The 24,828-nt window shown below is 35.9% G+C and overlaps 2 protein-coding genes across 2 annotated transcripts; both read left to right on the top strand.

Moving 5' to 3' along the window:
* Positions 1-7,668: 7,668 nt before the first annotated feature.
* Positions 7,669-8,598, top strand: LOC116860515 (olfactory receptor 4P4-like). The gene has a single exon (XM_032846565.1). The coding sequence runs from the start codon at positions 7,669-7,671 to the stop codon at positions 8,596-8,598; it is 930 nt and encodes a 309-aa protein (XP_032702456.1).
* Positions 8,599-18,151: 9,553 nt separating this feature from the next.
* On the top strand, positions 18,152-24,548 carry LOC116860426 (olfactory receptor 4P4-like). The gene is made up of 2 exons (XM_032846481.1): positions 18,152-19,050; positions 24,533-24,548. The coding sequence occupies exons 1-2, from the start codon at positions 18,152-18,154 to the stop codon at positions 24,546-24,548; spliced, it is 915 nt and encodes a 304-aa protein (XP_032702372.1).
* Positions 24,549-24,828: the final 280 nt, after the last annotated feature.

Here is a 24,828-nt window from a genome sequence, read left to right as displayed (position 1 = left end):
CTTCTGTCAGTTTATGGAGATCAGAGAAAGGATTAGGCCCTCAAGTTTGTTTTCATCACAGAATTCCTTAAGTGCAGGAAAATATGGTCCCTGGGGCCCAGGAGCAATTTCTAATAACAAATTCCTAAATGGCATGCAACATTAATTGTGGCTTGCACACTGTTTATAATCCGGATCCGATCCTAGCTGCACTTTGTCAACGTAGATCTAAAGGATATCAACTTGGTGAACTTCTATTTGGGAAGGTAAATCCAAACTTCTTGGAAAGAGTAGTGCTCTAGGATAAGAGAAATGTAATTTATAATGCACTCTCTATAAAGTATTAATTAATCATGTGAGCTTGGGCATCTCTAGGGGTAATTTTAATGATGAAAATATAGATTGTGAATTGTTCCCTTTGGATATAAAATTATTCCATTAGACTTCCAACTGTCGCTCTGAATATATGACTCATTGTGGGAATGTTGGTTGAGTGATGTCAGTTGTATCTAAAATAATACCAGCTTTCTGTGAATGGCTGATGAGTTGCACTGAGTGAAATGTGAATTCAAGAAGCTGACATGAAATGCTCTGGACAGTAGGTGAATGACCAGAATTTCAGTGAAGAAAGGGGGGACACTGGAAGGAAGAAGTAGGAATGGATCCAGAAAACGTGAAAGAACATGAGGTGAATTATTTCTCTTCCCTTCCCATTATCCTGCCTGACTGTGTGAGATCTGCTAAGTATATTTTTGCCTCCACTGTGCAGCTAGCTGACTGACTTTCAGTTAAAGTTGAATACAGGCATCTTCTCTGAATTTTGTAGACTAGCTTGTTTTGAGGTTGAGGCGGTGATAAATTTGAAGTACTGCCCATTGAAAGTGCCGTGCGACATTCTAAGAGACAGGCAGACAGCAACGGGGAGTGATGCGTAGGGGGATGACAAATTTCAAATTACAAAAACAAAAAAAAAAGGTCAAAAATAAAACTTTTTTAGAACTTGTGGGGGGGGGGGCTGAAAAAGAATTGATTAAAAAAATGCGATTCACAGGTTGCTAGGAAAGTGATAAAGCCCAAATTGAAAGGACCAACTCCCTGCACTAACCCTATCATGATTATTGATAACTCCTTCCTGAAAACAAGCAAACTCCAAGAATTCAAGAACTAAGTTAACCTATGACCCTACGCAGGTCACCCAAAAAATCAAATGAAAATATCTCGAAACTTGAGTCTCTGTTTATCTTATCTCTGTTTATTTTGTTGCCCGCCCTTGTTTCCAGGAATAAGCCTTAGGACAATAATTTCATTTATGGAGTATTTTATTTATAGACCATTTGAAATCACTGAAGCTATTTATTTTAATTATTTACAAACATTTGCTGGGTATTGGTTAAATAAATGGTAGCCTGTATTTGACAAGATATAGGACAAAGATAAAATAATTAGAAATATTTATCAAGTCCATACAATATACTGGGTGACTTTCACATTTCATCTCACAGCAGTCTCAAGAGGTAGATGTACCCACCAGTGATGTACTTATCTATTGCCAATACGATGATCTAAGAAAAACACAGTACATGCCAAAGATCATACAGATTGGGGATACCTGGCAAGAATTGAAAGCTTAATTTGTGTAAACACCTTTTAGTATTTCAAGACAGAATATAAGACTGTCTCCCTGTCCTTCGGAAACTTAGGATCACAAAACTTAAGACTATATTGGGTTTAGTTTGGCATAAATTAAAAACGAAAATATTGGGGTCAGTGAGGCAGTTGTTTAAGTCCTTAAGAGTATCCAATACCTATTGAGTATTCACTATGTATCAGTAACTATGCTAAGTACAGAATGTTTTGCTAAGTATGTTACTAAATGAGACATGTTGTTTCAGATTGTCAGACTCTACTAATTATGTCTGTGGTCTTGGGCTAATTACTTAATTTCTCTATGACTCAGTTTCATTTTTTTAAATGAGCTTATTAGAAATATTTACTTCTCAGAATTATTGGGAGAATTTAAAAAGTTTATGTTATGCATGTGGGATGCTCAAATTGCAAGCTTATGTACAAATTATTAAACCTACTGACAGTGTAGTAAAGTAATGAAATGAGGCCATACGCTCATTCATAACAAACCCAGAATTTATTATATTCATTATGATCAAGGTTTTTCAAAATTTTGACAATAGCAGAGAGCCCAAAGTTTAAGCAAAATCTTAACTGAAAGATATAAATCATCAAGACTAGATTTGTTTTTTAAGAAGGGGCCTCTAGAACAAGTGAACGCAAGTTCCTACGGTGAGGGAAGAACTACAGCAAGGGAGTAAATGATGACCTCTTTCTTCTAACCACTGCTCTTACAGAGGGACTATTTGTGGCTGGAGTAGCATATCCAAGGACATGACAAGATTTAGTGCATTTTATTCCCTAAGAATAAATTGCATTCTCTAAAATAATAGAGACTTTTTATTCTCTATTCTCACTCTTTGTAATTGGGCTACATATGCAGGAGAGAGGAACAGATTGAGATTGCAGTTTTGTTTGAATATTTTCTGCATTTTACAGACTAAAATAGTTTGTCAGAATTTATTATCTCATTTTGTCATCTGCATATCAAGATTAGAATGGCTGAAATGGTTTAAGGATCATGATTTTGGAGGTTATCTGGTTTTGCATGAAATAATTAGGTAATTGGAGGAAAGGCATCTTTAACATTAAATTTCTTCTGTTCCAGGTATGGACTCAGGCTCTAAATTCAGAAAACTCTGATTTCAAATGCTGGTTTGCTAAATACTAGTTAGGTGATCTAGGAAATCTTCAACTAATTATTCTCTCTGTAAGGTATTAGCACTCTTGTACGTGCATCACACTGATCTTAATACCATATTCATTTAGATAGTATTTTTTTCAAAGTTCTCACACATCTATTTCTAAATTTGAAACTCCTAACTCTGATTTATTTAGGGAACAAATAATTTGCTTATGTTTTAGACAAACAAAAGTGTTGAGGAAAATGAAGTTTGGACTTCACTGAAAATTGATGACTTCACACTTCAAAATTGATGACAATAGAAATCAGAGGTCCTCTTGCACTCTAAAATTAAGAAGACAGAGTGGCACCTGGTGGTTCAGACTTCTAAGCATCAACTCCTCAGTTTTAGCTTTAAGTCATGATCTCAGCTTCTGAGATCAGGCTCTGTGCTCAGTGGGAAGTCAGCTTGGGGATTCACTCCCTTTCTCTTTGCCCCTCCCCGTTCCTGAGCTCTTTCCTAAATAAATAAATAAATAAATAAATCTTTAATGAGATAATATTGAGAAGCTAGAAATATATGTGGTGGTTCCTACTTGATGAACCACACGATATTGTGGAACAGTGAAATGAAAAAAAAAGAAAAAAGGGCAAATGAAGCATTATCTGTGGACTCAAGTTTGGAGAAAATAGGAAATTGAACCACATATTTAGCATTACAGTTTTGTTATAAGGTTATACCACATTTCATCAGTTGAAAATTTAATTTTGTATCAAATGAAGACAGAATGATGGGCTTTACCTACATATTCTAACAATTAATTTGCATAGAGGGTTAATTTCAGGTATGTAGTAGAATTTTTTTGGTTAATTTTGGGAAAGGGGAAAAAGAACAATTCAGGTGGTTGTGTATTTCTATGCACATGATTGAGATAATGGTTTTATTTATGTCCATCCAAAGGAACAAGCAATTACTTTAAAAAACGACCAAACAAGTATTTCAAATATTATTTTTAAAATAGTGTGTTTATTTATAGGTAAGAAGAAATTTTCATGGCATCATTGGAGGCATGAAAACTAACTTTTCAATGATTCTCGCTAAGCTAATTCTAAATCTTAAAATTGTACCAAAAAAATAAATTAATTTGTTTTAAGGCCCCATTACAAAGGAATTTTATATTTGGCAGGTGATACAGTTAACTTAATCTCTAAAAGAGGGTGATGAGGGGAGAATTTAAAAATTAATTGATGAGAAACTGTAGCAACAAGATTAGGGCAGAAGATATATCAAAACTTCTAAAGGAAGATGGTAAATATTAATGATGCCTTTTGAGGTCAAAAATTAACAGAAAAACAATTGTATCATGGGTTACCAATTCAATGTTATTTTTTCATTAGCACTGAGACTTTAACTAAGTTAGCAGAAGCTATGGTCAACTGCAACTAAATTGCCTGTCTCTTCACATATCAAATCCTGTAGGTTCAATATAATTGGTGAATGATGAAGAAACTGAAGCTATCTTCATTAATTCTATGTATCTTCTATATACTGTTTATTTTTTTTTAATTTTTTAAGATTTTCTTTAAGTAACCTCTATGCCCTACATGGGGCTCAAATTCACAGCATCATGATTAAGAGTTTCATGTTCCACTAAGCCATCCAGGTGTCCCTGTATTTTCTACATACTTTTAATTAAAATCAATTCTATTTAGAACTAGGAGATTGATTAGGTTAGTACAGATCTCAAAGTTACCTTCCTGCTCAAAATAATTTTATGGCATTGAAATTTCATTTTCTGGGGCGTCTGGGTGGCTCAGTGGGTTAAAGCCTCTGCTCCTGTCATGATCCCAAGATCCTGGGATGGAGCCCTGCCTCCGGCTCTCTGCTAAGCAGGGAGCCTGCTTCCTCCTCTCTCTCTGCCTGCCTCTCTGCCTACTTGTGATCTCTGTCAAATAAATAAATAAAATCTTAAAAATAAATAAAATTTCATTTTCTAGAGGGAGCCATATTTACTTGACTTCATTATTGACAGCTTTACTGATTAGGTAACACTAGCACTTATATCCTTATGGTTGGTTAATAAAGCAAGGGTCATTTCTTGATTTTTTTGAGTTTCTCAACCATTTTGTGGCAAAGTTCAGTCAGATTTTTTTTTATTTTACAAATGAGTTAATTTAAATTTTTTTAGAAATTGGTATCCAAAGTCACACACTGGTATAATTAGTAATGGAGGATTGGTCCCAAATGTTTCTCTTCATATAAACATTTTCCTACATTTTTTCTTTGAATTATGCAGCATCAAGATTCTTTAAGGGTCTGGCAAAAGACATGATTTGGATAAATATCAAAAAGAACTCCATACTATAACAGACCAATGGGAAGAAATTGACTTGTGAATTATGGTACACTGAGTCAGCAGAAAAACCATAAAGGTAAACTGCCTTCCATTCTTCTTATTAGTTTTATTTTATTTATATATATATTTTTTAAATTTATTTTCAGTGTACCAGAATTTATTGTTTATGCACAACACCCAAGCTCCATGCAATACATGCCCTCCATAATACCCGACACCAGGCTCACCCAACCTCCCACCCCCTAACCCTTCAAAACCCTGAGATTGATTTTCAGAGTCCTTAGTCTCTCATGGTTTATCACCCCTTCCAATTTCCCTCAACCCTCTTCACCTCTCCATCTCCCCATGTCCTCCATGTTATTTCTTATGCTCCACAAATAAGTGAAACCATATGATAATTGACTCTCTCTGCTTAACTTATTTCACTCAGCATAATCTCTTCCAGTCCCATCCATGTTGATACAAAGTTTGGTATTCATCCTTTCTGAAGGAGGCATAATACTCCATAGCGTATATGGACCACATCTTCCTTATCCATTCATCCATTGAAGGGCATCTGGTTCTTTCCACAGTTTGGTGACTGTAGCCATTGCTGCTATAAACATGGGGGGACAGATGGCCCTTCTTTTCACTCCATCTGTATCTTTGGGGTAAATACCCAGTAGTGCAATTGCAGGGTCATAGGGAAGCTCTATTTGTAATTTCTTAAGGAATCTCCACATTGTTTTCCAAAGTGTCTGCACCAACCTGCATTCCCACCAACAGTGTAAGAAGGTTCTCCTTTCTCCACATCCTCTCCAAAACATGTTGTTTACTGTATTGTTAATTTTGGCCATTCTAACTGGTGTAAGGTGGTATCTCAATGTGGTTTTGATTTTAATCTCCCTGATGGCTAGTGATGATGAACATTTTTTCATGTGTCCATTAGTCATTTGCATGTCTTCATTGAAGAAGTGTCTGTTCATGTCTTCTGCCCATTTTTTAACATGATTATCTGTTTTGTGTGTGTGGAGTTTGAGAAGATCTTACTAGATCCTGGATATCAGCCTTTTGTCTGTACTGTCATTTGCAAATATCTTCTCCCATTCCGTGGGTTGCCTCTTTGTTTTCTTGACTGTTTCCTGTGCTGTGAAGAAGGTTTTGATCTTGATGAAGTCCAAAAAGTTCATTTTTGCTTTTTTTTTCCTTTGCCTTTGGAGACATATCTTGAAAGAAGTTGCTGTGGCTGATATCAAAGAGGTTACTGCCTATGTTCTCCTCTAGGATTCTGATGGATTCCTGCCTCACATTGAGGTCTTTTATCCATTTCGAGTTTATCTTTGTGTACGGTATAAGAGAATGGTCGAGTTTCATTCTTCTACATATAGCTGTTCAATTTTCCCAGCACCATTTATTGAAGAGACTGTCTTTTTTCCACTGTATATTCTTTCCTGCTTTGTTGAAGATTATTTGACCATAGAGTTGAAGGTCCATATCTCGGCTCTCTACTCTGGTCTATGTGTCTGTTTTTATGCCAGTACCATGCTGTCTTGGTGATCACAGCTTTTTAGTAAAGCTTGAAATCATGCAATGGGATACCCCCAGTTTTGTTTTTCTTTTTCAACATTTCCTTGGTAATTTGGGGTCTCTTCTGATTTCATACAAAGTTTAGAATGTTTTTTTAATGAGAATTTTATTTATTTGACAGAGAGAGAGATCACAAGTAGGAAGAGAGGCAGGCAGAGGGCTAGGAAGAAGCAGGCTCCCCGCTTAGCAGAGAGCTCATCAAGGGACTAGATCCCAGGACTCTGAGACCATGACCTGAGCAGAAGGCAGAGGCCTATCTCCCTGAGGCACCCAGATGCCCATCTTTTTAGTTTTAACCATCTCTATATTCTGTGGTTCATTTAAGTATATGATTTGTATTGATATCCTATATAAAAATAAATGTTTGATTAAAAAAAAGGTCAGCATCTTACTTTCCTAAATCACTACATAGAGATAAACAAGCAATCAAAAATTATTCAAACCAACTTAGAGGCCTCCTGCAGAGATTTTTTATCTTCCACTTTGTAAATATATTTCTATCATATAAATCTCTAGGTTCATTTTCTACCTCAACCTGAAACTATTTTGGGGAAGCATATAGTCCCCTAGTGACCACTGTCAAGCTTAACATTTCCTTCTATATCATTTAACAGTAACTTTAATAACTTATACTTGCCTCTTTAACAAATGTGTGTTTGTAAGGACCCAGAAAAATGTCCTTTCTGAGGACTTTGTTGTACGTCCTTTAGAATTGAAAAACATTTGTCAACTAATAATAATTTTTATTTTTTTAATTTATTGATTGAATTCATTCATAAACCATGTCAAGATTGAACATAATGTTCTAAAAACTGACTTATGAGAAATCATCATGAGACTAATCAGAAAAACTTATTAAATATCAGATTTTATTTTCTAAAATGCTGCTTTCATATCCATTAATTAGAGCTTTATGATGTCAGGGTCATCATCTATATTCTCCATGTACATGTCCGGCACTAACTTGTGCATTATGTCTTTTCAGGGGATTGTTAAGCATTTTTACAGCACTGGATCATGGAAAATAAGAATAACGTCACTGTGTTTATTCTCTTGGGACTCTCTCAAAACAAGAACATTGAAATCCTCTGCTTTGTATTATTTTTATTTTGCTACATTGTTATTTGGGTGGGAAACTTGCTCATAATAATTTCTGTCATGTGCAGTCCACTAATGAACCAACCCATGTATTTCTTCCTTAATTGCCTCTCACTCTCTGACCTTTGCTACACCTCAACAGTGACACCTAAACTAATGGCTGACTTACTGGCAGAAAGGAAGACCATTTCCTACAGTAACTGCATGACACAGCTTTTTATCCTGCACTTTCTTGGAGGGGTGGAGATCTTCATCCTCACAGGGATGGCCTATGACCGCTACGTGGCCATCTGCAAACCCCTGCACTACACTGTCATCATGAGCAGAGAGAAGTGTCACACAATCATCACAGCCTGTTGTACTGGGGCCTTAATCCACTCGGCCAGTCAGTTCCTTCTCACCATCTTCCTACCCTTCTGTGGCCCCAATGAGATAGATCACTACTTCTGTGATGTGTATCCTTTACTGAAGCTGGCCTGCACAAACACATACAGAATTGGTCTCTTGGTCGTTGTGAATTCAGGACTGATAGCTCTGATGACTTTTGTGATTTTGATGGTGTCCTATTTTCTGATATTATACACCCTTAGGGCTTACCCTGCAGAGAGCCGCTCCAAAGCTCTTTCCACTTGCAGTTCCCATGTCACAGTTGTGGTTCTGTTCTTTGTGCCTGTTCTCTTCATTTACATTCGGCCCACCACAACTTTCCCCGAAGACAAAGTGTTTGCTCTTTTCTACACCATCATTGCCCCCATGTTCAACCCTCTGATCTACACACTGAGAAACATGGAGATGAAGAATGCCATGAAGAAAATGTGGTATCATCATTTGTTTGGGGAAGGGAAGTAACTTGTATTATGAGCATTCTAGAATTTCATTTTAGGGTTCTATCTTGGGTCTTAGAATTAAGAAGAAATGACATCATGACTGCGAAAGCCAACCACAGGTTGGAGATCAGAATCTTTAGCATTTCCTCAGAACTCTCCTGACTGGATAAATTTATTATTTTTAAAGGTGTTTTTTTCTTCTTTTTTATTGAATTATTATTGACATACAGCATCCTGTCCACTTCAGGTATACATCACAGTAATTCAATATTTTATACACTTTGAAATTATCTTCACAATAAGTCTAATTATCATCTGTCACCATAAACAGCTATTATAATATTATTGATGATTAGACAATTTTCACTTATTTTTTCATTTCATTTTGTTTCTAATCTCCTCAAATACTAGTCTCAATTAATCTTCAATTTGATACTTTATGTTGAACATGTAATGAAGTCTTCTTTCTCCTCCTCTTGACTTCTATTTTCACTACAGTGTGCCCTCCAATTGATAGAAGTGATAGGAAATCATATGATTAGAAATACCCAACTTTTGTAGCAACATGGATGGCACTGGAAGAGATTATGCTGAGTGAAACAAGTCAAGCAGAGAGAGTCAATTATCATATGCTTTCACTTATTTGTGGAGCATAACAAGTAACATGGAGGACATGGGAAGATGGAGAAGAGAAGGAAGTTGAGGGAAATAGTAAGGGGAGGTGAACCATGAGAGGCTATGGACTCTGAAAAACAACCTGAGGGTTTGGAAGGGGTGGGGGTGGTGGGAGGTTGGGGGAGCCAGGTGGTAGGTATTAAGGAGGACACCTATTGCATGGAGCACTGGGAGTGGTGCAAAAACAATGAATACTGTTACGCTGAAAAGAAATTAAAAAAAAAAAAAAGAAAAGAAATATAGGTAGATTTTATTTCCAGCATCTCAGAGGAGAGCAAATAAAGTAGGTTTTGAGCTGAGAGTAATAGGTATGTGAGCTATTCAGCATTCATAAAACTTTTCTATATGATATTTGAACCTAGTCTCACTGTTTCCCTTCCAGAGAGGAAGGATAATATCCTCAACATTTGGACAAAGTTAATTTTATCTTAGTTTCTCTTCTACTTCAGGCTATAATCATTCCTGAAAAATATATAAAATTAAGAACAGGCTATAAAATTACTCAATATACTTTTACATTTCTAAAGGGTCCTTGTTTCTATAATTGGTCATGAGATTTTAGGTAATGTTTATACATTACTTTCTTGCACTGCCTACTCACTCTTCCCTTTGATTTAAGGTTAACCTTATTGAGGTTCATTATCTACTAATGTGTACCAAATTTTCATTTTTGACATTCTGAATCTTTAATGGTCCTGTCGGGTTTTTTTTTTTTTTTTCTTTTTCTTTTTTTAATTAACATTTACTATTAGTTATAGAAATTTTAAGAGATGGGCTGGGTTCCAAATAGTGATCATTCATGTCCCATTATGTCAAACAAAAAGATATCATCTTATCATCAATACCAATTCCTCCAGCCCTTTTTTATCTTTTGGTTTAGTAAAGGCATGAAGACACCAAACGGTGTCCAGGTGACAACTTTAATTTCCAGTTCAATAAAATAATTGTTGTGGCCCCTCATGAAACCATAACATCTATAACTAAAACCTAAAAGCCAGATGAGCTGAAAACTGTTAGTATAGGAAGCAGAACTATAAAGGACTTAAGTATAATTATAAAGGAGGTACTTGCATATACATCCTTCAATTCCAGAGGATCTATAACTCTTTATGATGGCTATGGGAGAAATATACTCATCTGTTGGTCAACACAACCTTGAAAATATAACTCAAGCTTTTCAGGGTGCTATTTCTCGATTGGCGGTCTGTTCAGTAAGCCATTTCTTCATTGTATCTAATCAGTTACCTAAGATAAATGGGGTATGAATGAGTTCACTAAGGCTACCATAAAATAATACCATAGGTAGAGTGGCTTAAACAACAAAAAATATATTTTCTGTCACTTCTGGGGTCTGAAAGACCATGGTCAAAGAACTGACAGGTTTAGTTTCTTCAAAGGTCTGTCTCCTTGGCTTAACTGAAGGCCGCCTTCTCCATATGTCCTCACATGGTCTTCTCTGTGAACACAAATTGCTGATGTTTTATCTGTGTGTCCAAATTTTCTCTTATAAGGATGCCTATCCCATTGGATTGGGGCCTACTCTAAAGGCCTCCTTTTAACTTAATTACCCCTTTAATGGCCCTATCTCTAAATAGTCACCTTCTGAGTTACTTGGATCTAGGTATTCAATATATGAATTTTCAGGAACTCAATTCAGCCTAGAACAGAGTATGTGGTAGGATCAATGAATTTTAGTGTGTATATCTACTACCAAGCTTCTTTACTGGAAGAAATACATTACTGGATCAGAATCAATACTAAGTGAAATAGTATGATGGTGAATAAGGCATTCCATAAATTAATGCTTTGTGCTGCTGGTACAAGTATTATAAGCAGGAAAGACAAATCTATATCCAGAATAAGTGTCTATTTCTGTGAAGACAAATTTGGTTTCCTCCATGATGAAAGGTTTCCAGTGTAATCAACTTGCTACCATAGGAGTTAGTGGACTCCCTGAGGAGTGTATATGTTGAGATTCAATGTTGGAGTGACAGAAAGTGACCAATCATGGCCACAGCAATATTTCCTAACTGGTCCATATGGAGGGACCATATGCAGAGGCCAGATATAGAATTTTATGGCAAAAAGTTCATCTGATGTCTGGACCCACAACCAGTGGCAACTGCCACACATGTAAGTCAAGATGACCCCAGATAATTTCAGTTGCTAGCTAGTGGGCATTCCCGGTCCTTGTGTTTTTTCAGTTGAGAACTCAGACATCATGTGGCATAGACAAGCCATCCTCACTATGTCTAAATTTCTGATCCACAGAGCCCAAATGCACAGTAAATTAGTTGTTTTACGCACAAAATTTAGGGTTATCTCTTGCAGTCATAATAACTACAAACATTTGGTACTCAGTAGTCACAGAAGCCAGATGAAATTTTAGAGGTAAATTTCATATTGTTCAGCCCTAGCAATAGCCTTCATAGGGATTACTTCCTAAACCACCTTGACCACTTGATTTATGTTTTATTTTTTTAAAGATTATTTATTAATTTATTTTAGAGTAGGCAGGGGAGGATTGGGGGAGAGGGCAAGAGATTTTCAAGCAGACTCCACACAGACAGTAGATCCAAATGCCAGGTTTGACATCACAATCCTGAGATCATGACCTCAGCTGAAACCAAGAGTCAGATACTTAACTTCCTGAGCCACCCAGGTGCCCCATCCATGGCTCCTTTAGCCCTAGACCAATGAGTTAGAACTTGGGTAGCTGGGAAAAGAGGATGGCTGAGATCCATGAAACATATCATCTCATCTACCACCACTGAGAATTTCCTCCACAGTGTACAACATGTAGTGTGCATTCATATGACTTACATTTTGTCCCTGAGTCTACCCATATAGTCACACTTTCTACCCACACAAAGTCCCTAAACACAAGTAAAACCTTTAGCAACTGTCATGAATTGGAATAGATCTAGGCCTCTAGTTATCTGTTGGTCTGTACAAAGCAGACAATCAAATGCACTGGTTGAGGATTTGTTAAGATTTTTCTTAACCCCATCTTTTTTAGTGCTTTTGGATTTGGGGCTTTAATGCTACAACATTCTATTTCGGTTGGTGCCAGAAAGAACTAAATATAAACAGATACAATCATATATTTCCTCTTTGGCCAACTTCCTATAAAGCAACAGGAGTTGACTGAGAGGAAGGAGATGATTTCATAGGAATTTTATCAAAATTTCTTGAGCCAATCAGACCTTAAGTAAATAAGCATGGTTTTGCAAGGAAATAACTCAGGTGATGTTATTATATCATCCCCAGGTCATGAGAATCTGTTCTCCTCTAGAAATATGGGGGAAGGGGATTCTGTTTGTGCAGAGGCTTCAGGGCACTTGGCTTCTCAAAATTCTCAGATTCAACCCCAAACCTCATCATCTTGGATTTGTTTCATTTTTTTTTTCTTTTTGTGGTTCTGTTGTTGAAATAACAGACCACAGAGGCTGCATTTTCTGTTCCCTTTACAGCCCTCCTTTGCCTATGATCAAACCCATGACTTCATTTTATCAGGGTCTGTATTTTGGCTTCTGGAGACCAAACTGCAACAAAAAAGCTCTCATCTTGATGGTCTGCCTGAAGTTGTGTAGACCAAGTAGTAACTACCTTATCCTTTATGTTAGCCTACTGACACCACCAACAGAAGGCAGGCCACTTTACAGTCCTTATAACTGTGTGTTGCCCACGTACCATTCAAACCCCACAGTCATTGGAAATCCCAACACATCAATGTTGTTTGTGGAAAATCAGTAAAATTTTTGTGTGGAAAATAGGAAAAATGTTCTTTCAAACACAAGGTCAACATTTTCATAGACAAGCATTATAAGAGTTTTCTCTCAAATTACTAACTTATATGTTTTTCCACTTAACAAGTTTTTTTTTCCCCTACAGAGAGGAATAACCAGCTCTATGGTTTTCAATGTTATTTGCCCTCATAACAACCAAATTCCTCACTTCTCTCCCAAATGAGTCAGCATACTCTCCTTATCTAGTCCTGATCATAACCAATGCATCATTTTTAGACATTCTCAGTCTGCCTCAAGTCTTTGTTCATATTGTTCAACCATATCAGAAAGTCTCTCAGTTGTACCTTTCATAATCTACAGTTGACCCTTGAACAATGTGGGAATTAGGGGCATGTATAACTTTTGAGCCCTGCCCCAAACTTAACTACTAATCATCTACTGTAGACTGGAAGCCTTACAAATAACATGAACGGTTGATTAACACATTGTATGTTGTACATGATATATGAGTCATATACTGTATTTTTATAAGAAAATAAACTAATTAGTAGGAAACTCATAAGATAAAATATAGTACTGTACTGTAATTATTGAAAAAACTCCATATGTAACACAACTCACAGTTCAGGCCCATGCTGTTCAAGAGTCAATGGTATTATCATGTGCTATGCAAGCTTCACTCAGTTTTATGCCCCTTTCTAGCTATTTTAACCATGTTTTTCCACTGTATATCTCTTTGGAATTGGATTGCCTGGATGACAAAAACATCTTATTTCTTTTAGGGGAACATTTTCTTCATTTTTTAAAAGATTTTTATTTATTTATTTGACAGAGAGATCACAAGTAGGCAGAGAGGCAGGCAGAGAGAGAGGAGGAAGCAGGCTCCCTGCTGAGCAGAGAGCCCAATGCAGGGCTCAACTCCAGGACCGTGGGATCATGACCTGAGCTGAAGGCAGCGGCTTTAACCCAGTGAGCCACCCAGGCGCCCCTTTCTTCATTTTTTTGAACAAAATCCTCATTGTGGTGTTTGTAGGAGGAAGTGTATAAATTTACACCAGCTCTCAGCATTAAGTCTGTGAAACCAGTTACCAATGTGGGAGCTGGAGGAAGAAGTAGGACCATTGGGGTATGAAGTCACACACAGAAGTTTTCCAGACACTGTTCAATTAATGTATTCTGTGCTAAAGCAGACTTCAAAACGGGGCCTTAAGTATCTTTGGCATTTTCTAGTTTAACCTCTGCTGAGACATTGTTCCCTACTGTCCCTCAGAATCTATTTCAACAGGAAGCACATGATTTATGGCCTATTATAATGAAGAGAAGTGAACTCTTAGTTTGTGCTCCAACTCCTCAGGTACAAAAAAGTTATTAACTATGGCACAGCTATTTTTTTTAAGGACTGGAAAGAAACTAAGCCTTGTTCAGCTGTACATTGGCCAACTTTTCTTTTGGGAAATGTCTCATCCCATAGAAAGAGTGAGAGGGAGGTTTGGGGTTATATTCTCGCAGGTAATCTACTTTAAATGACACTTGGAAATTAAACAGAAAACTTGTATATATTTCCAACACTAAAACCAATGACTACACAACTTTGGGATAGAAAACAAACAAAAGCATTTTTCAAAATAAATTCCAATGATGATTTTATTTCCCTTTAGCTTCAAAAATCAGGAGAGAATGCTTCTCTTTGTAAGGGAAATAGGGAAGTCCCAGAACCAGGACTTACATGTGCTACGTTCATGGTGAAATTCATTAATCATCAGCAGCAAAATTAATCATTTATTTTGACTGTATTGAAAACATCAGATTCCACCTTTTACTCAGAGATAAGAAAATTTATCTAATGAGATAATCACCTGGTAAGTAAAAATCCAACCAACATATAGTAAACAAACATGACTTTCAAATTTTAAAAAGCTTATATATATATATACATATATATATAAATTAAATTTTTATCTATAAGTATATTGATTTTATAGGTGCATTTCCTTCTTCAAATTTTGCAAATATTTTATAACATAACTTTCCATTACATTAGTACAATTCAATGACTGATTAATATTATGTCCCTCAGCAGATGTCAAAGTGAAGTAGACCCTTTTTTGGCATGATTTTGGGAAATTCACGAAGGAAATAGTATTATTATTCATGGCCTATACGGGGTGTATCTGAAAAAGAATTGGTAGATAAATCAAGTGAGCAACTTGAATTTTAAGCAGGAGAAAGAAAAATAAAGAGGAAAGAGGTACAAATTAAATATAATGAAAGGAATGCACTAGAGACACATTCGTTCTCTACTTTCTTTGCTACCCTGTAAGTACAGTGAATAATTAATTAAGAGTATGATGTGTTGTGATTTGGAAAACATCAACCAGAGGATCCTGCACATCAGTGTGGGGCAAATCTGATAAGGAAGAAGGATAAAAGGGTAAACAATAAGACAGAAAGGAAATAGAATTAATTCAGTCAAGCCTGGGTACCGGTGCTGGGAGAAAACTCTGAAGCTGTCGGCAAAGATTTAGCTGGACCTTGACTTGGGGAGAGGCCACTTGTTTACAGAAAGAAAAAACAAAAAAAGGTAATATGCCCCTAGAATAATTCTAAGAATAATCTGGACTTGCCAACCAAATTTATCAGTATCAGGTAATAAAAAATAATTAAAATATGCCTAAAATTAGTGTTTAGAACATCAGTGTTTTATCCAAATTGTAAAGAGACTTGGTTTCCTTTTTGCAAAATAGAGATAATAAAAGAATCATTGGGCCTTTTAGGATTCACAGTTTAATACATATAGAAGATTTAGAACTGTCTGCAGAGGATGGTGAGCACTAAATAGCATTAGATATTATCATTATTTCTCTTATGTCTGTGCAAGACTGCTGATAATAGCAGCCTATTTGATATAAATTTAATAGCCTGCATTTTTATTTATTAACATTTTAGTGTACTTTTGCTTATTTTCTATTTTATATATGGGGTACCTAATTTACACATAATGATATGAGGAAAAACAATGTGAAAAAGACCTATTGTACACTTTGCACCATATTATTTGACACATACAACTATGGAATATCAATGTTAGGAATGCCCATGTTAAAATAGAAGAAAGTGATTGTCAGACAAATTAATTACCTTACTCCAGACTATATGGCCCCATCACTATCCTGGTCTTTTGTGTGAATACAAAGTTTATCTACTTACTATAATACCAAATCATTAAGGGAAAGAAGAATATAAGGCGTAACCACTGTCTGATGAGCTGCCTTGAACCAATTAAATGAAAACTAATTTCCTAGGTGCTCAAATTTAAATGGTAATAATGAAATAAATGGACGTATTTCAGGGAGGTTTAAATGAGAAAGATTTCCATAGGTTTAAAGAGCCAAAAAGAAGTCTTCCTGGAGGTAGACAAAAAGGGGTAGCTTTTTAAATTTATTTATTCAATATTTTTCAGTGCTTATCAAGGTAAGTGTTATTTTAGTTACCAGAATAGGGAAAGAAGGGACTGGGAGGAAGTAAAGGAACCCGACTATAGTTATAGCGCATGAATTTGCCTTGTGCTAGAATTTTATTTTTTTAACATCTTGATTTTATTTTATTTTTTCAGTGTTCCAAGGTTCATTGTTTACACACCATACCCAGTGCTCCATGCAATACGTGCCATCCTTAACAGCGGAATTAGTCCTTGTAGCTTCTGAAAAGGTCTCTCGTTAAATCACACAGACATGAAATCAGGATCTTATAAATCTCAAATTCAGTAACTTTAATATTAACAAAGGAGACATTGTAAATAATGTGAAGGTTTGGAAATGTTCTAATTTAAATAGCATGATTATGAATTCTTTGGTGTCTGATGATACTTTGGAGAATTACTAAGAAGAATATTCAGCTGAGGGAAATAAGGGAAGTCATTGAAATATTTGCCTATCTTGCCAATATGGGATCTAGTTAACATGAGAGAAAGAGCAAGAGACAAAAAGAGTTCCAAACTATCCTGCTTGTTAATTAATGAAATTTTGCTACTTGTATTTTTTTATTTATTTAAAAAGCAGTGATTGAAATCCAATGTGTCTCAAGTATGTGCCATTTGTCACTTTATGTATTGCTCTAGCTTAGTCCTGCAGAAAGTCTTTAACTCTCAATATTAAGTATTTAATTAATTAAATTAATTAATCTCATACATCTATTTAAGTCAATAGAAATGTCACGGACACTTAAGCTTGAGCTGCTATCATATTTTCATTATTGCCCTCTTTAATGTTGGTAAATATTAAGTGGTTTCAAGCAGGGGTCAGGACTAGAGTGGGATAAATGGGTTACTCACCTTGTGTGTAAACAATTCAATAATGAAGACAATAAGATTTTTATGCAATATTTTAAAAATGCAAATTCCACCATAAAATTGAATTTTATTTATCTATTTTTCCAAGTTTTTTTTTAATTCTAGATAGTTAATATATAGTGTAATATTAGTTTCAGGTATAGAATTTAGTGATTCAACAACAACAAAAAATGGAATGTTAAATAAACACAAGATGGTACCTTGCAATTTCACAGTTCCTCTCACTTACCAGGATTTAAGTCTGGCTATTTTTTTTTTTTTTTTTTTGACAGAGAGCGAGATAGCAAGAGAGGGAACACAAGCAAGGGGGAGTGGGATAGAGAGAAGTAGGCTTCCCACTGAGCAGGGAGTCGGATGCAGGACTTGATCTCAGGACCATGGGATCATGACTTGAGCCAAAGGCAGATGCTTAAAGACTGAGCCACCCAGGCGCCCAAGTCTGGCTATTTCAACCTATCAAGCAGATGAACTACTCCAGGAAAATAAGTGCCTCCTCCCTAAGCTCTCCTTTGCAACGCCTACATAAGATGACTGCACATCTTTGTTTAGGATCCTGAGGAAGTATGACTATTAATAGTATTCTGTTTCACTCTACAAAATAGCCTGATATGTTATACTGTATGGTAATTTGTCCATACAAAGCTTAGAATTAAAATATACCATAGGAAGCCAATTAAATAAATGAATTTATTTTTACAACACTCTCTCTAATTCACACTATACTTTGTTCAGTATTTCTCACACTGACTTGTCATTTTTTCCCCCCACTCCGGCAAACCTTTGAGACTTAACTGCATTAGACCATGGAAAATATTAACAACATCACTGAATTTGTTCTTTTGGGACTTTCCCAGAATAAGAAGATTAGACACTTGTGCTTTCTACTCTTCTTATTTTGTTACATAGGTATTTGGATGGGAAACTTGCTCATAATGATTTCGATAACATGCAGTCAGCTCATTGACCAACCCATGTATTTCTTCCTCAATAAACTTGCCCTCTCAGATCTGTGTTATACCTCAACAGTGGCACCCAAGCTAGTTACCGACTTGCTGGCAGAAAGTAACATGATTTCTTACACCAGCTATATGACACAGCTTTTTGTCATGCACTTCTTTGAGGGGATTGAAGTCTTCATCCTCACAGGGATGGCCTATGACCGCTACGTAGCCATCTGCAAGCCCCTGCACTATGCCGCCATCATGAACAGGCGGAGGTGTTATGCCATCGTCATTGCTAGCTGTACTGGAGCATTTCTGCATTCTTTCGTCCAATGTCTCCTTACCATCAATTTACCTTTCTGTGGCCCCAATGAAATAGATCACTACTTTTGTGATGTGTACCCTTTGCTGAAACTGGCCTGCACAGATACCTATAGAGTTGGGATCCTCGTGCTTGCCAATTCAGGCATGATGGGTTTGGTGACATTTGTGGTCTTGGTGCTGTCTTACTTACTGATACTATACACTCTTAGGGCTTACCCTGCAGAGAGCCGCTCCAAAGCTCTTTCCACCTGCACTTCCCACGTCACAGTCGTGTTTCTGTTCTTTGTGCCCGTTCTCTTCATTTACATTCGACCGGCTATGACTTTTCCGGAAGACAAAGTGTTTGCTCTTTTTTACACCATCATTGCGCCCATGTTCAACCCTCTGATCTACACATTCAGAAACACAGAGATGAAGAATACCTTGAGGAAAGTGTGGTGCCAGAAACTGTGTTTGAGTGAAAGGCAAATCATTATATAGCCTACTTAAATGATAGTTACTGTACTTGAAAAACCATGAACTTTGCTGTAAGAAAAATAAGCATAGCAATTGGTGTCACTGCATTAATATGATAATTTATCTTGAAGTATTTTCTTCTTTATTTATTGATTTGTTTCTTACTCACATTTCTCCCTAGTAATCTGAGTTATCATTTTCTTGTTGAAGTTCTGTTATGTTTCTTTTGATACATTTTTTCCTTTGGATTTTACTTTTAAGTTACTAACTAGAGGTCCCCCCCCTTAATCTCCCTATGCTTCAGATTCACGAATGAATCTTCATATGTACATAACTGCAATAGTGTTAATCATCCCAGGCATAGAGTGGCCGTGGTGCTTTCTTCCAGAAAGGAGCGTCAGAAACTCAGATTCATGTTTTTCACTCAGTTCATGAGTTTCCATATTCACTGCAACAATTTAAAAAGCAAAACTTATTTAAATAAAGTCTTAGCATTAAAAAATACTGTATGAGGGGCGCCTGGGTGGCTCAGTGGGTTAAGCCGCTGCCTTCAGCTCAGGTCATGATCTCGGAGTCCTGGGATCGAGCCCCGCATCGGGCTCTCTGCTCAGCAGGGAGCCTGCTTCCTCCTCTCTCTCTGCCTGCCTCTCTGCCTGCTTGTGATCTCTCTATCAAATAAATAAATGAAATCTTTAAAAAAAAAAAAAAAAAAAAAAATACTGTATGAAATAATGGCTTTATAAAAGTGAGAAGGGTTTTTCTAAAATAACTTACATAGTCATTTCAAAATCACAGCATTTCAAAAATTATAGAAATATTTGCTATAAAATAGTAATGAAAAAGTTATATTGGTAATAAATAGGATATCCATATAATTCATTCTCCAAACCGAACCTTGTCTGAGTGTAAAATGAGGTCTACTGACAATTGTGCTGACACAACAGACTTAAAATGATACGGTGTCTGAAGAGTAGGAAGTTTGGTTACTCTTAAATGTCTGAGAAGCGTGGATGCCCTAGTAAAAAGGTTAGTGGCAATTAAATTACAGGATCTCCATTTATTATACTTTTAGCCAATGCAATTGTAAAGAGAAAATGGAAGTGCCAGTATTGAAACTAATTGCCCTAAAATATGTTTAAATTTATTTTTTCCATTGCCATCAAAATGAAAACTATAAATTTCCAATTTCTAGAGAATGTCTATGTATCTGTACATCTGGGTATCTATAGATGCCTGTAGAATTGAAAAAGTTTTTCAAATAGGTAAAGTCAGTGACAGTGGGCTCATTGGACGTCATGAAATGAATATGATGGAATAGAACAAGGTGTTATATTGCACAGGTTATGGGGGGAAATGAACCTAGACCCAATATGTGAAGGAATATGTAAATGGAGCAGCAGAAAAAGGTCATGGCACAGTGTGTAAAGAAAAGTTTTAAAGAAGTTCAAATAGAAACTATGATTGGAGAATTGTCTTTATAAGGGGCATGTTCATAAATGTATTAAAAATTCAAGAGAATTGTTACTAGAGCAGCTGATAACCTAACTGAATCTTTAGTGTAATCATTATTGTCAGTTCACACCAGTTCATTAAAAGTAACTTTTTTTTTTAAGATTTTATTTATTTATTTGACAGAGAGAGAGAGATCACTAGTAGGCAGAGAGGCAGGGAGAGAGAGAGCAAGGGAAGCAGGCTCTCTGCTGAGCGTAGAGCCCGATTGTCAATTGCCGGGCTGGATCCCAGGACTCTGGGATCATGACCTGAGCCGAAGGCAGAGGCTTTAACCCACTGAGCCACCCAGGTGTCCCTAAAGGTAACTCTTGAAACAGTGAGAAAATTAACAAATGCTTTATTTTTAAAACTTGATTTTGGGTTAAACTCTTAAATTTATTGCCTAATGAAATGATTTTGATTATATATAACTGGTATTGCAAAATAAACTAATAATAGAGATGACAATTAAGATTCAAATGATTTCTCCTAATGCTCAAAAAAATCATGATGTTGATAACAGCTGATAATTAAGCAGGTAGATGAAAAAAATCTTCCTACTTGAGGGATCCTGGAAAGGTAAATACACTTTCCTCCTCTTTTTCTCCCTCTGTACATTGCAGGTAATAGAAACTACCTCATAAGGTAATTGTAAAAATAAAAGGAAATGAAAAAAAAAATTAAAGGAAATGGGTATTGTTCTAGGAAAGGAAACTGCTCAGGATAAATTTTTATTTTTGTTATCATGCTTAGCATCTGTACATTAATTTCTGTGAAACATTCAAATTAAAATTTTAACATAAATATTTCATTTTATACTTGACATTTTTAGTTTAGAATGGTAAGCATAAAATTTTTGTGACTTATATCAATTCGTGTTTATTTTTTTTTAAAGATTTTATTTATTTGACAGAGAGAGAGAGCACAAACAGGAGGAGTGGCAGACAGAGGAAGAAGCAGACTCCCTGCTGAGCAAGGAACCCCAATGTGGGACTCAATCCCAGGACTCTGGGATTGTGATCTGAGCTGAGGTAGATGCTTAACTGACTGAGCCACCCAGGTGTCCCATTTTTTTTTTAAAGATTTTATTTCATACATGTTTAAATAACTTTATAATAAAACATGATTTCAATCAATTCAAGGTATTTGTAAGGATTTTTTTCTTAAAAAAAAAAAAAAGCAAACTCCGAAACTATAATTTTGAGTTAATGATCTAATTATCTGCTTTATTTTACAGATGAGTAAACTGAAATTCAGAGATTAATGTCTCTAAATATCAAACCAGAACCTACAAGGGGAGTTAAGTAGTTCTGTAAAGAAAGAGAATTTTTATATAAACTGATAACAAATGTCAAAGGTTTTTTTTTGTTTGTTTGTTTGTTTCATTTTGTTTTGTTTTTTCAAGCTTTCCAGCAAGAAAGACGTCTTTGAGCCTGATGGTGGGTATTAAAGAGGGCACATACTGCATGGAGCACTGGGTGTGATGCATAAACAATGAATCTTGGAACACTGGAAAAATAAAATACAGTTAAAAAAACAGATCAAAGATTTCACTCTTGATAGTAACATATATAAAAGAAAGAGTAGAAGATGGAGTCAGATGAGCTTTTCAGACTAGATACAACTGAGAAATGTCTGCTTTAAAACAAACAAAAAAATCCATCCAAACCCACAGTTGGGTGAGTGAATCCAACTTCTCTAAAGATGTACTTCTTTCCATTAAATTCCATCAGAGAGCTACTTACATGTCCCATTCCCTCTCCCCCTCCTCTTATGTACTCACTCTCTCATCTATCTCTCTTTCTATTATCTATCTATTATCTATCATCATCATCATCTATCTACCCCCAAAAATCTGTTCTATAGTTCATGTCAGGTATTATTTTCAGATTATTTTAAAATAGAAATTAGATAGTAAATAAAAAATCTTTTACTTTGAAAAAAATCCTTAATTTTGAAGGTTATATTTTTTAACTTTCCACGGACAGGTAGCTGTGGTTTACTCCTTGATTATATATATTGAATGCCAAACCAGTTAAAACAGCATGATTTCAGCCTACTCATCTTTGCTATCCATACACTTTTTGAGATGTCTTGTCTGATTGGATCCAGAGTGGAATCCCTTCTTGGCTCTATGGAGCCAAAATATATAGAAATAGAGAAATATGTGAAGAAGGATACTTATCAGGACAATGGTGGTGTCTAATGTCCAAGTGAATCATTAAACCATGAAGGTGATTCCTTCATGAAGTTCGTGTTCTCAGGAATGAGAAACCGAGCTATGTGACAAGATATTTATAGATTCATTCAATAAATATTTATTTGAGCATCAAATATGTGCTATACACTTTTCTGGCTACTAGGGAATTAGCAGTAAAGAAACTATGACATGACGCCTACTTTCATGGAACTTAAACCTTAGTGAAGGATGAAAACAAGCGAAGCCCACCAGCAAAGAAATATGAAGGGGGAACCCACTGATTGGACATTGATGTTTAAGGGTTGGCCTTTACATATTCTGACTAATTTTTCCACCAGCAAGGAATCAAAAAAAGGGAATGTGTGATAAGATGACCCCCATACACATCCAAAGAATAGCCTTCAAGTCATTGGATTCCCTTTCCAAAACCTTACAGTGCACCAAACTTTCTTTATGGCATTTTTCATTTCTGTGTTTCTAAGTGTGTAGATAAGAGGATTGAGCATGGGGACAATGATTGTGTAGAAGAGTGTAAACACTTTATCTTCTGGTAAAGTTGTGGCAGGTCTAATGTAAACAAAGATGACAGGTGCAAAAAATAGGATCACAACCGTGATGTGGGAGCTGCAAGTAGAAAGTGCTTTGTGGCGGTTCTCGGCAGAATATGCTCTCACATTATATAATATCATAAAGTAGGAGGCCATCAAAACCACGAAGATCACTATTCCCATCAGGCCTGAATTGGCAATGACTAAGAAACCGATTTTGTGTGTATCAGTGCAGGCCAGTTTCAACAAAGGGTATACATCGCAAAAATAATGATCTATTTCATTGGGGCCACAGAATGGTAAAAAAATTGTAAGTAAGAAGAAACAATCCAAGGGAATGCAGAAAGCCCCCTGCACAGGATGCCCTGAGAATTGAATTACACTTTTGCCTGTTCATCAGGATGGCATAATGGAGTGGCTTGCAGATGGCCACATAGCGGTCATAGGCCATTCCTGTAATGATGAAGACCTCGACTCCTCCAAAGAAGCGTGTGGTAAACAGCTGTGTCATGCAGTTTTTATAGGAAATGACCTTCTTCTCTGTCAGTAAGTCTGTCATGAGTTTGGGTGTCACAGTGGAGGTGTAAAGGAGGTCCGAGAGGGCAAGGTAATTAAGGAAGAAATACATGGGCTGATTAATTAGCTGACTGCATGTGATGGAAGTCATAATAATCAAATTCCCCAACCAGATAGCCAGGTAACAGAGTAAGAAAAATAGAAAGCAGAGAATTTGGACTTTCTTATTCTTAGAAAGACCCAAAAAAATAAACTCAGTAACATTATTCCTGTTTTCCATGATCTGATGTTCCAGAAAGGTATCTGAAATGACAAATATAATGAAGGAAATCATTGATGAGAAAATGAAAATCTAATATTCAATTAACATGATCTAATGCATGTTTTAAGACCTTAGCCATTTTAAGATCCATTGAAATCATTCATTTAGTAAAATCCTTTTACATATATAGTAGTGCCAATACCCTTCCAAGAACTTCGGATACAATGATGAATTAAACAAAGTCTTAGCTTTTGTGTAATTTAAATTCTTGTGTGAGGAAGAAGGAAATTATGCTCATTAAGATCAAGAAAGATATTTTATAGTGTTAACTATTTGTTCAAATACTAAGTTCAAAGTACACATATTAGTGCAAATAATGTTAACTATTAATTGAATTATTGTTAAGGAAACATAATATGCCATCTTAGGGTATAAACTGGATGTAGCCATAGAATTACCTGAACAGATGGTTCCTAATGAGATCACAAAAATGTTGGAGGGCATGTGAGTGATTTATATAGTCAATGTTATAGTCATATAGTCAATGTTAAACAAGTATTATCTAAAGAAAAAACTAGAAAGTAAAGCGCATGTTATAGGATTGAAGGAGTAACACAATATTAGAAATAATCATTAATCAGGTAATTCATGATAGAACCAAAGAGGAAATTATTTTTCTAAATTAACTTGTAATATTCTTGGATGTAAGAGGAAATAATTACAGAAATTACTCCATGAAACT

Source organism: Lontra canadensis, unplaced genomic scaffold, assembly GCF_010015895.1.
Source record: "Lontra canadensis isolate GAN:19392208 unplaced genomic scaffold, GSC_riverotter_1.0 scaffold176, whole genome shotgun sequence".
NCBI classification, from domain to species: Eukaryota; Metazoa; Chordata; class Mammalia; order Carnivora; family Mustelidae; genus Lontra; species Lontra canadensis.
Note: the sequence above shows the minus strand (reverse complement) of the source record. Positions and strands in the feature narration are given on the sequence as shown.

Bases quoted from the DNA above. Each gene is read 5' to 3' on its own strand.
- LOC116860515 (XM_032846565.1), top strand. From the start codon at position 7,669: ATGGAAAATAAGAATAACGTCACTGTGTTTATTCTCTTGGGACTCTCT.
- LOC116860426 (XM_032846481.1), top strand. From the start codon at position 18,152: ATGGAAAATATTAACAACATCACTGAATTTGTTCTTTTGGGACTTTCC.